Source organism: Rhodnius prolixus, unplaced genomic scaffold, assembly GCF_049639745.1.
Source record: "Rhodnius prolixus isolate KJV_2025 unplaced genomic scaffold, Rpr scaffold_7, whole genome shotgun sequence".
NCBI lineage: Eukaryota > Metazoa > Arthropoda > Insecta > Hemiptera > Reduviidae > Rhodnius > Rhodnius prolixus.
In genome coordinates, this window is record NW_027411582.1 from 26,853,465 (window position 1) to 26,866,774 (window position 13,310).

Here is a 13,310-nt window from a genome sequence, read left to right on the forward strand (position 1 = left end):
AAATATTTAAGATGGGCCAATTCCGGAGGTACAGCAATACCGGGTCAACCCGCGACAGAGGTGGAGTAAGCCCCTTGCACTCCGTCATTTACCAAAAATCAGTTTAATCTTCTGGGTCCCCTACGGAGACCGTATCAGAGATTAAGTTGATAAGAACAGATACTACACTTTGATCTGTAGGCCGAGAAGCGATACTGATAATTGGTTATCCAAACTATCTATAGATGGAGCCTACAAAGTCCCCACACGGGAAGGTAGAATCGGAAATATTTTTTTATAAATACTTACGATAATTTTTTTCGTACATATGCCTACACTAATAAAAAGTGTGCAATTTTTACCACAAAAACATTTACTCATTTGCTAATTGTCATTTATAGAATTGTAAATACTTGTATTAGGCATTAGCGGTTCAAAGAATCTTGAAAATATAAAACCACGAATCGAGTAAAATTTCCTATTTATTAACTGAGTTTTTTTCATTTAAATAGGAGATAAGTAATTAAAACTAATGAGTAAAATATTATTATCCAATAATTATGAAATAATTAGCGTTAGTTCTAGTGTCTGCGCCTAGATGGCAGTTAAGTATTGAATTCACATATCTCCAATGACTGACCACTTACTTAGTAGGTGAATAGAGCACACTTATCAAGTTATCGCATATATTTAAAAAAAGTATATTAATCGGGACGCTGGATATAATTGAAAATCAAATTACCTTACATTTTTGTAATTCTAGCGAAAGAATAATTTGGAGCACCCGTGAAAATTTCAATCTGTCAGGACAATAATTTGCGGTCAATCAAATTCATGTTCTACATCACTAACATGTAGCAGGTATAAGTGTTTGTTCGGGGTCATGTTAAAAATATACTAGTACCTCAACGTATCTGTTAGGCATTGCTTGGCGCGTAGTAGTTACTGTTTAGATTTAGTATGGTATTGCTTTTATCTAATATAATTCAATCATTAACTCGGTAAACAAGATGATTTCGTACGTACGAAAAGATCTACGCTAAGTCATCAAGGATTGATCCAGATACTTAGGGCATTGTAGTCTTTTGATTTGAGAGTACATTACATACTATATTTTCATCAGACTTAGTGATTAGTTGTTTACTTTAAATTACCTCAATTAATATTACAACTTTAGTAGACTGTTGTTTCTTTCATTATGTTTTAGGGTGGGCCGTTCCCGGAGGTACTGCAATACCGGGTCAACCCGCGACAGAGGTGGAGCAAGCCCCTAGCACTCCGTCATTTTCCAAAAATCAGTTTAATCTTCTGGGTCCCCTATGGAGACCGTACCAGAGATTAAGCTGATAAGAACAGATACTACACTTTGATCTTAGCCAAAAGGCCGAGAAGCGATACTGATGGTTGGTTATCCAAACTATCTATAGATGAAGGCTACAAATTCCCCACACGGGAGGGTGGATCACAAATAAAATAATTTAAATATTATTGTACTCTAATTACGGTAAATAAACTTAACTAAACAAATAGCACACAGCGTTTTCTGTAATAATGTAAATATATTATTTAATACACAGAATTTAAATATTATAAACAGTTTACTTAAATACATAAAATGTATTACCGCATAAGGTTTCACGCCTGCTCCCAGATGGCAGCAACAGCAATGCGCTTAGAAGAGAGACCAGAATAGCAGATTATTACATATGAAAGATGAAATCAGTAAGTTTTCTCTTCCTAAAAGCTTCTTACAGCTCAGTATTCGGAAAGTGTGGTCTGTAACGAGAGAACATTGTCCAGAGATCGGCAGTGCTCTGATAAAACCTCTGGGCGCCAATAATGTCAGATGTTGACGCACCTTAAAAATTATTTTTTTGAGAGGAATACATGTACAAACTTAACAAGTTTTAACAGCATGTATTTAGCATTGTAAAGTCGGTCATTTCCTTTCAAAACAATAATTTATTTTTATTGTTTAAGTGTGGATAAACGTTCCCGTTCGCTTTTGGAAACAAGTGCTCATAAATTACTATTTACTAAATCTACATAATTCTGATTTCTATAAAAGAAGAAATAATTTTTATAACAATCAATAATAATGTATATTGTTCAGTTTGAATTCTATGATCAGGCTATAATTTCTTTATTCTTGAAATCGATTGTATTCAAATCGAGAATATCCAAAAGTCATTGCTGTACTCTCTCTGTGTACTAACCTTTTATTGCTAGATAACTTTTATTTAGGCTTATTGACAATAAATTTATATTTTCTTACTATGAATAGTTTAAACTCATGTTTAAACATTATTTCTTATTCTTGCATTCTTAAGACTGCTATTACATTGGCGTGCTATTTGACTTTATACTTAATTGATATAATTACATAAATGCACAATGATTTTCAGTGAATTTATAAAAAACATTGAGAACCTGTTGAAACTGATTGAAAATAAAGTATATTTTATAAAATAAATTCTATTTCAATAAAATAAAGAACTTAAATGAAAGTTAGGACACGTATATTTTAAACCAAATACTTCATATTTTCTGGTGACTGATATATTAGACTAAGGGTCAGAAAGATTGTCATAATTTGGGGACTAGGGCGCAAGCTTATCACTATTAGCAATAATCTTTCTTTTCCTGAATTCCGGTGAAATACAATAGATAATAAAATGAATAGTAATTTATACAAAATAATAATAATGTATACACAGTTCTCAAATAGATTTGTTAACTAACCATGTAAGGTAATAAAGCTGCCGAAAGACAGCTTGTGTGGCAAGACTTGTGGTCTGGCTATTTTTCTGACAATGGTCATTGTTTACGGTAAACTAATCTGTGAGAGATAATTCTATTTAATAGCAGTTACAAGGAACAACATTAGAAAAGACTTTCTATTTATGCCAACAATGGTATTAAAACTAAATTATATTTGGCCTTAGGGGGGATCCTTGTACAAATTTAATATTTAATTAACGCTCATGATTGTACTAGAAGTGTTTTCCTAGTATATTTGATAGAAAAACAAGGTTTTCAGATTTATTTGAACATTTATATAGCGGTTGACCATTTATATTATTCTCTTTCATTTAATACGCTAGAAAATTGCGTAAATCTTCCTTTCTAGCGTTATGCTACCTTTCGTGTAACATCGTGCCTCCTAAAAATCTATAGATAGAATCAAAGAGCCGAAAAGGAAACAATAAAAACGAGTAGAATACAAATCTTTTATCAATTAGACAAAATTACAATCTCATTTTTAAATAAAAAGCTTTTTCAATTTTAATTTTGTTAAAGAATTGATCAAACAAGGGAGAGCAGCTATTAGACCAGATTAAGAAATGGGGAGGGGTATCAGATTTAATAGAACATCAAAGCTTGAAATGACACTAAGACTACGAGGCACAATTTATTTGTTACTTTTAATTTCTTAATTATGAATATTATTAATTTTAATTATGAATATTATTTTTAAACAGTTTGAATCAAATGATATCTGGAATGGCAACACTGCACAGAACCATTGAAGTTACACTGCTGTTATCTTTGTTATGTGATTGTTGGATTAACAGATGAAATTGATGTTAATACATTTTAACAGTTACTGTTTGTGCTTGGTATAAAGTAGCAAAACTACAGTTTATGAAGTGAATGCGTGTTTTTGATGTGCTAAAATGGACCGATGAATTATTGTAAATGTTTGCGATTCCTGTGTAACTTGTCATAAGTTACAAAGGGCTTATGTTGTATATTTTTGCTCCTGGCCAGAAGAGTTCTAATAACATTCAAGGCCCTGGAAACAATGGAAGATAAAATGGAAAACCTGTTGTTTGGTAACCAGAATTTAGAAAAAAATATGGATTCTTGGGAGGTCATATCATTGTTGATGTTGGGAATGATCAGTGGCGAGTTAAATTTAAATTCGCTTCTCAGATTGTTGCAAAGGACTCTGATAATTCACTACCCCAGAACGAGGGAAACGTAAATCGAAATGAACAATGTATTGACTTTTACAGAATTAGGTCTCTGAATAGAGCTCACCGAAATAAATACCTACGTCAAATGAGTTAAAAATTGCAAAGAGAAATAATTTTCGTTCCTGTGGTTTTGTCATACGAAAAGTACTACAAAGAATTTGTGCCTTTCAAGGCAGCGAATCCCCATCATATTTTAATCGAGAAGTTCTTGAGCGAATGAAGAAGTATACGACCCCAAACAACTCAGGTCACACGACTGAATGCTTCAAAGAATTTTTGCAGGCACAATTCATTGATACGGTCCTCTAGCCTCCTTAATATTACATTAATGAGAGGAAGATTTGTGGAGAGCCGAGACTTAGGTTCTTCTTTGTGACGGCAGACATTACATATATGATGGGTATGTACAGGGTTTGGCACCAAAATCCGGACAAAATACAATAACCTTTAAATAGTCGTAATGTTGAAACCAATTGCGGAGTATAACGGTGATTATCGAAAGTGTTTGCGCTGAACGCTCGGCGACAGATTATTCGGTTCTTCGGGTACCCTAGATCGACGTGTGTACATTGTCATTACAAAGTACAGTGAGTCGGAGAAGTCCAACTAAAGTTTTACAACACCGGCGAGAAAAACCTACTCGAAGGAGCGCTTTATCAAAACGCCCGACATCATCCAACGGGCTCAGGAGCTGATTTTTGAGAATCTTGGGCAGTCTCGATCCGAAAATTGTCGTCGGTTGTTGGTGTGAGCGAAAAAACTATGCGTCGAATCGTCGAGGAGGAATATAAGGCCATTATTTGAAGGTAACGTTTACTAACGCTACACGGAAATTTGTGTATACATACCTAAGTTTTTAATGAGTACTTGTTTTGCAATTTACTGAACACCCTTAAATAAGCCGCTTTGGCAAACACTGCGAATTATATTAATAATTATTGGAGTTAGAGATAGTCGTATTAAATTGAAAGTTAGTATCATCTATCACTTAACAATAGTAGAGGACGGTTTACTTTCAATAAAATGTTATGTGAGCATTATGCACCTCAGCATCTAAGGTGATTGGAACATGATCTCAGACTGGTTTTTTTCTATAGTTGGACGGTAAGCAATAAAAGCTCTTTAAGGAAGAGAGTGTCTGTTCATCACGGCTGAATTTGAATAAGAAGTGACCAGCTTCGTTTGACTACAGTCTCATTATTGCGAATTTCAAACTATCAACTAATCTAATCCTTTCCCTTAAATGATTGTTAAAAGGAATTTTTATTCTTTCTGGGTGCCTTTGATTAGAAACTTCTTATGTAGCTAAAGAACCAGAAACGTGAGTGGACTGTTTAGAGGATAAGTTAGCTAAAGGTATAAGTAGCTATAGTTTTTCAGTGTGATTTTAATAAACAGAAATCAGGTATTTTGTTCCAAATTATGTTTCTTTTTTTCTCTAAAATTGTTTCTGTGAGATTGTACTGTCTTACCCAAATTTCTGAAAAGAATTTTTGGAAATCCCAAAAAATCCATGAACAAGTTTTACGATTCTTCAACACATTTGAGGATTTTAGGCAGTCCTTTTTATGGCTCTAGCTGGGTGTACATTGTTGATAAATTGATACCACCAAATTAGTTCAACTTATAAAAAGTAAATATGATTAATTTTTTCCTTTCTTTTCAGCCACAAAATCTCGTTATGATGGGCGATTTCCCAGATTGTGACATCAAAGTATGTGATTTTGAAATTTCAAGAGTAATTTTGGACGGTTCAGAAGTTCATGAAATACTTGGCACCCCAGAATATGTTGGTTAGTATATGTTTCTTACAAAGCTACATTGTTTTATTTTGTATCTTTATTTGTTTTATTTGCAAACATTTAATAGATCTTATTTTCTTTTTTTATTAATAGCTCCTGAAATTCTACACTACGAGCCAATAACATTAGCTGCAGATATGTGGTATGTTCTTTTGTTTTTATTTTACGGTATTTTGTTTTCTTAATTTAATTTTATTCTAATATTGGTTAACAATTTATTTTCTAATTTAGTTCGTCGTTTAGCTCTTCAAAAAAAATAAGCATTACTTTACTTTAGATTAGAACTTCAGTGAAGAATAAACATCAGTTATGTTTTAGCTTCACTAAGACTACTTGGATAGTTCAATTAAAAATTTTATTTTTGTGTTTTTTATTTGGCACAACTGGAGGTTAAATGATTCATGTGCCTATTCTTACTTTGCCCGCAATCACATTTTATTCAGCATATTGCCATTTTCGTTTTATATTTTAAAGGTTCCTTAAGTGTGGTTATAATTGAACCTTAGACTGTTCTTGTACAAAACTGATATTTCTCCCATCATCACGTCAAACCAAGATTTGATGTAATATTTTGAAGAAATATTTGCCTTTTTTTCGGCACATCTACACCTATAACTAATAGTTAACACTACAACTCCTTACGTTGATGAACATCAGGACTGACGTAAGAGGTTCGCCCCGTTGTTCGGCGTGAAGTGTATCCGCACCAAACCTGTGATATCTCCTTAGCAACCGCAAAATAAGATTATTCATAGTTGGACATTCTTTACACGAGACAAACTTTGTTCTGTCCCCTCGAGTGAGTACTAGATATGTTTTCCCGTGACTTTTTATCTCTGCGATGGTCTCTTAGATGCCTATAATCGCCACAACTTACTGGGCAGGCTTTTATAATTTTTTATTATAAATCTATTCTTACTAACAATGTAAATACGTATAATATTGTTCACAGGTCCTTGGGTGTTACAACCTATGTACTATTAACTGGATTTTCACCATTTGGTGGTGAAACTGATCAAGAAACTTTTCTAAATATTTCTCGTGCACAAGTTGATTTTCCTGATGAACTTTTTGAAGATGTTTCAGAAGAGGCAAAAGATTTTGTGAAAAAATTATTAGTTAGAAATCCAGGGTAAGCTATGAAAGTTGTTATTAAGAATAATTTGGACAGAGAATCTTTCATTTCTATTGCGTTAAGAGCAAGATGTACTTGATTATTTCTTCTCGAGAATTTTAGTGTAAAAGTAACTTCTTTGTGATACGATTTAAGCGGTGTTATTACTTATAATTTTATGTAGCCTTGACTGGCTAATTAATCGGGCACATAGATTCGTGTAAAATGTAAGAGAGTTTGCTTATGCCTACGGCCCATTTACATTTCTTTGGCCTTTGATACTATCTTAACATTTAATATTCTTTCCAATTTTATCATGAATGTTTTCTAAGCTATTCCTTTTAGTTGAAAACATTTCCTTCCTTTGATTAACTATTTTGAGTCCAAAAAATGAAATAAATGGTGACAGTAGGCTCAATATTTCGTGTCAGTTTTACTTTTAGCTCTGTTATCTTGCTTGTAAAATGAAATATCATTTGGTGAGATTTTGAATCAATGCTTAAAAAGTACCTAGATTACAGTAGACTCAATTAATTGTGTTGCTTCAGTCCATTGTGAAGAAATTATGTTAATTATTAGTTAATTTGAAATGAAGTGAAGGGAGTCATATGAATGTTTCTAATGGAATTTATTTTTTGTAAGAACAATACTTTTTTTGAAGCTGTTTTTAGGAACTTATATTTTTCTTGTTTACAAGTTATACTGTGCCCATAAATTTGCACATATATAATCATACTTGTTTTTTATAGGGATCGTATGACAGCTAAAGAATCTTTGAAACACCCATGGCTAGCCAAGGCAAGAAAATTAAACCGTAGCAACAATAATAATGCTTCTAGAAGACCTAGCACAAATAAGCATAGTAGTATAGGTGGTAGAGCCGGTTGTGCTTCCTGCCCGGCTCCACAGCAGCATGCTTCATTGCGAAATTATCTATCCAAATCCAGAGAAGCTTTGTTTGAACGTGTAGTCAAAGCACAAGGTGGTGGTGGAGCTGGTGGAAATATAAGGAAAAATACTTTGGTCAATCAATACAATAGAACTAGAAGAATGTGTGAAAGTCAAATGTCTTTGGTATCTAAATCCAGGGAATCTCTTATGTCAAGGTAAGCAATTTAACTTGTATTCCACAAATAGCAGTACCAATAAATTCTTTACAAATAACCATAATTTTTATTTGCAGATCAAGAGAAAAACTGTATGGTGTAAAAAGTCTATCAAAATCTCAAGAAGCACTCAGCCTCTACAAAAGTGTACTAAATCTTAGTTTACAAAATGAACAAGAAAAACAACGTAGAACTGGTGAAGACAGTATCGGTTCATCAACACTAAGCATAGCAACAGAAGAATTATGCCAGGAAGAACAAGCAAATAAAAATATCATTGAAAGATTAACTGGTGAAATGGAAGAGTTTAAAGAAGAAAATCTTTTCCAAAAATTAGAAAGGTTAGGTCAAGTAACAACAGACAGTCAGCGCAAAGAAGAATCTACTTCAGTTACAGAGAACCGATTACAAGAGATTCTAAAAAAACCGGACGACATTCTGACAGAAAGAAGTGTTTCACCGCCCGGTTCTCCGGTAGCATCACTCACTACTTCAGAATCGGATATATCCGAGGAAGAGGCTAGGATATGTTGCGATCCAGATGATGAAGAGGATCAAGAGCCCAGATTTACTGTCGCACAGCTTGTATCCGCTTATAATAAACACCAAGAGGTGAGTAATCCTAATTATAAATATTAAATAATTACCAGGTTGATACGAAAACATATTGCAAATCTATGCCCCTTGACTACGTTGATAATTGTCAGTCTATAAATCTTAGGTTTTCGGCTTTTGCCAGAGATAGTTTTTTGAAAAATCTTTATTTTTCCTCTGTGATGGTTTTTAATCCCAGTTTTAGATATACCAATCGTAAATAACCAATGAATTGTTGAACACAATAAGTAAAATAGTGTTTAAAATTATATATAGAGTCTGGCACGAAGGTCTACTATGGAAACTCAAACGCATCCTTCCTAGCACTTATTACCTCATACTCAGCTCTTATCTCTCTGACAGATTCTTCCAAGTTCTTCAAGGCACTACTCACTCTTCCATCTATCCTGTCCTTGCTGGTGTGCCACAGGGAAGTGTCTTAGCTCCTCTACTTTACACAATCTACACTGCCGACTTACCTTCTAACCTTAATACCTCTATTTACACCTTCGCTGATGACACTGCCATTCTCTCCACACACTCTGACCCTATCCTCGCAGTACGCTCTCTACAGTCTCACCTTCACTCAATAGAACCTTGGTTAGAAAACTGGCGTATAAAAATTAACCCAACTAAATCTAAATACATAGTCTTCACACTCAAACGTCAAACTCCACCACCTGTCTTCTTACATCATACATCTATCCCACCAGCCGACCATGTGCGGTACCTTGGAATGTACCTAGACAAGAGACTTACCTGGAACCCCCATACGAGACTTAAACGTACCGAACTAAGCAAACGATACAAACTTCTAGCCAGACTACTCGACAAACGCTCAAAACTCTCACTGCAGAACAAACGACGACTCTATACAGCTCTTCTCACACCAATATGGACTTACGGACTCGAACTTTACGGAACAGCTAAAAAATCAAACATCAATAGACTGCAAACACTCCAATCTAAAATTCTCCGCCACATAGTAGACGCTCCATTCTATGCAATCCATACAGATCTCCAAATTCCACTCATCACTGAACTTGCCAAAATCCGTTATAAAAATTTTCATCAAAATCTCTCATTTCATCCCAACCCTTTAGCTGCAAACCTGTCTACAACTACGCTACCCTCCAATCCTCGAAGACGGCTGAGGCGCCGTTGGCCCCGTGACCAACTGGGTGACTAATGGCGGCCATCACTGGATGGCCGTCATTCACGTTTGACACGTTAATTGTTTATACATTTATCGCATTTACCTATTGTACCCTGTGGGTACAGGTGTAAATTACAATAAAAGGATAAATAAAAAAATTAAAAAAAATAATATAAATTTAAAAAGTTAAAATCCCTGAAGATAGTCGTATATATCTTCTTTTTTTTTAATTTATTTGCTATTCACAATCTACAATTAATAACATGCAATCAGTGAATATGATACAAGAAGCCTTAATGTCTGGATCAGCTGGAGTTTCAGCTGGCCCACCGGCAACACTCTCGCTGGAGTTTCGTACATTACTGGAGATGCTCACTTTGGCCAATAGCGTTAATATTCATTAATCGTATAAAATAGATTATATCATTGATATTTTTAGCAATTGAACACAATTATTCGCAATGTTTCTCATCAGTTAAGATTACCATAAAAATTACCCTTCAAAAATGTTTTGTTAATGTGTTATTGTATTCCTTATGCTGTTAGCCACTTCGAGAAACCACTGAAAAAGGACAATTTGGTTTCCAAAAATTAGAGCAACAATATATTCTGTTTCTGGTCACTCAAAAAATACAAAGCAGCTTCTACATTAGTTCTTCTCAGGTAGTTAATAGTGGCTAAGGTCATAAGTTTTTAAGTTCTTGTAAGATTTTCTTTCGAGTCCGTACATTTTTCAAGATCTATAGCTTTTAGTTCCATCATTTTTCTGGAAAAGTTCATATAGGATATTTCTAAGAGAGAACAGAAGGGAATCTGTATAACAGTTTTAACAAACCGTTATGTTGGTAAGAATTAATTGTGACTAAAATATTCTGAGTTTTGATATTAAGGGATTTGTAGAAAAGGTTGACGTGTTAATTTTCTTATTAGTTTTCCAATGTGGGTTACTCAAAAAATTGTAATCTATTTATAAGTTTTTAATACCCTGATTCTTGTATCAACCTGCTAAAAATTCTCTTCAAACTTAATTGTAAATAAAGGTGTATTCATCCATGATTCGCTCAGAAAGATTTTATTATTATTATTATTATGTTCTATAGTTTGATATTGCTTTTAGCTTTGATAAATTGCTTGCAGCATTAAAAATTAAAATGCAAGAAAGAATATTTCACTCATAATTTTTTTTTTCGCCAAGCTTTCGATCTAAGGTTCAAGTCATCTTCAGGAATGTGGAACATATTTTACCATGATTGATTTATAATGTACATTTATTTGATGTATATATTTAAAATAGATTTAAAAAAATATTTTCTTTGTTTCGATTAACAATAATTATTCTTTTACTTGGTATATTTCTAATGTTAGTGTATCTTTCATCCTGACTGTTTAGGTACTAAGTATGGTCTTAAAATTTTCTTGTTTGTAACATAGTATTGTCAAGTTAATTATAATTAGTATTGTCAGTTGCCAAAAAAAGAAGTTTTTAATGTGTTCTGTTGAAAGTTGGCGTAAATATTGTTTAGATTGTTCGTGTCAGTTTTAAAATTCAAACTAATTTCTGTCTTTGATATGTAAATCATTTCTAATATTTTCTTTTTTTTGTGTGTTTCTCTCTGATTTAAGTATCTTTGTGTTTGGGAAATCGAAAGTGTGATGATTTTCTGTGCTATGTAAGGACACATATTTTTTGTGTCAGTCTTTGCATTCTATTTCATAGATTATTTTTGATTGTTTGTCTTTTTAAGTCCGGTTCTTCAGATTCCAGAAAAATTTTATTTTTGTGTAACGATAATTGTGTTCTGTGAGTTTTTTTAATAATGTTTTTATTTGTTTTATTTTTTGACTGGTTTGGATATGATAGAGAGACGTATTTTTTTGATTCTGTAGAAAGGTTGGTGTACTTGTGTAGTTATTTGAGTAGGTTTGGTGTTCTTGAGTTGATTTAATTAGCGTTTTTTTAAGTCTAATTTGTTGGCGTAGTTGATGTGTTTCGAGAGGGTTGTATTGTGCAGTATTGTTTTAGAAGTTTCTGTAATTTCATGATGATATTGGGTGGATATGAGTTTTAGGTTTCGTGAAATGAAATGTGTTGCCACATTTGACACATTCACCCAAAAAACGATAATAAATATTCTAAAGTTAAAAATGAATTTGTTATTTATTTATTAATTTGTTGTTTTCAATACTTTTCAGGTGGTAACCAAATCATCACTTGAGGTAGCCATGAGATCAAATCCTGAAGAAAAAATCAAAGAGAGATTCCCTACAGGGCCTAATGCACTCAGATTATTCATTCCTGACATTAAAATAAGAAAATCAAAACCAAAGAAAAGAATGCCTAGAAAGAGTACAGGATTACCACCATTGGAATTAACTGAGAAAGTTGACGAATTAGAAGAAGAAATTAATGAAGAAATAAAAAACGAACAAGATATGCAAATTGAAAATAAACAAATTCATTCATTAGATATGGCTGACAAAAAAATTCATTCATTAGAGATGGCTGATAAGTTAGACGATGATGATGATGATGAAGGACTGCTAAGCGATAGACTTGGCGTTGATGCACCGCCACCAAAATATCTACGTTCTGAAACCTCACCTGAACCGAATAAGTCTAAAAAACCACCATACTACATGACACCATTAGAACTGAAACAACAACCTATGTCAAATGTGGCTAAAACTGTGGAATTATTCAATAATGGCGTGAATAGACCGGACAGGAAATCATTTTCCTCGCCAATATCGCCTTCCATTTCACCAGCTTCAACACCAGATTCAGAAAAGTGCAGAAGAAAATCTTCACCGCCTGTTTTTAACAAACCATTCTTTCCATAGAAGCGCATTCTGATTTAAGAATTGTTCTTTCTATGCGCAGTTTGTAAATTATTTGAGAGATTTTTTCATAAATCAAAAACATTATTGTTTATTTTACAATAAAATGTACGCCAAATTTTTTGATGTGATTTTTAAAATGACGTGGTTAAATTCAGTCAGAAGTTCTGTGGCAGAAGATAACGCCCGACTTTTTGAGGAATTTGTATGAAACAAAAGAGCCTCTTGATAAACAACGTTATTGCAGGCAGTTTTTTGAATGATAAGAAAATTATTTATTTGTTTAAATGTTAATATTGCTCAAGAGAATAGCCACTAGTGAAACTTTCCATTGAAAATAGATCGGAAGTTCATCATTCGTAAGATAAGTTTGCATTTCATAGGTTTGTTTCATTTTGTATATGTTCATTAGTTAGCTTTTTATTTTGTAATATGTGTTAATATTATTATAGTGTTGTATTATCTCTATATTAAGGTAAATTTCAAATATTTAACCTCTCTTTAACCAAAATTAAATGTTATTAACAGGGGTATAAGATTGTAAAGAATTGCTCCTGTTACCAATATCATTAATCCCAATGAATTGATGTAATTTATATAAATACATATATATAAAAAAAATCAAAATTGTATTGGTCCAGTTTCTTCACACTTTACTCCCTGAGTTATCTAAATTTACGGGAGATTATTTCGTTACACTTCATTGAGCAAAAGATCTCATTTTTCTCAAATAGATTTTCA

At 33.0% G+C, this 13,310-nt stretch overlaps 1 protein-coding gene and 2 non-coding genes across 5 annotated transcripts in view; 1 reads left to right on the forward strand and 2 right to left on the reverse strand.

Annotated features, from left to right (window-relative positions):
* LOC141447257 (uncharacterized) overlaps positions 1-12,894 on the forward strand; it is a 245,541-nt gene extending 232,647 nt beyond the window's left edge. For all 3 annotated transcript variants that reach the window (XM_074114596.1, XM_074114595.1, XM_074114597.1), the window contains 6 exons: positions 5,626-5,752; positions 5,855-5,903; positions 6,714-6,893; positions 7,625-7,981; positions 8,059-8,593; positions 11,925-12,894. In XM_074114596.1, the coding sequence (XP_073970697.1) occupies positions 5,626-5,752; positions 5,855-5,903; positions 6,714-6,893; positions 7,625-7,981; positions 8,059-8,593; positions 11,925-12,572 (1,896 nt within the window). In that variant the 3' untranslated portion in view covers positions 12,573-12,894. The remainder of the gene's footprint in view (positions 1-5,625; positions 5,753-5,854; positions 5,904-6,713; positions 6,894-7,624; positions 7,982-8,058; positions 8,594-11,924) is intronic.
* Positions 7-193, reverse strand: LOC141447646 (U2 spliceosomal RNA). The gene has a single exon (XR_012454499.1). It is a non-coding gene; the product is annotated as a U2 spliceosomal RNA (small nuclear RNA).
* LOC141447640 (U2 spliceosomal RNA) lies at positions 1,183-1,375 on the reverse strand. Its single transcript, XR_012454493.1, has one exon. It is a non-coding gene; the product is annotated as a U2 spliceosomal RNA (small nuclear RNA).
* Positions 12,895-13,310: the final 416 nt, after the last annotated feature.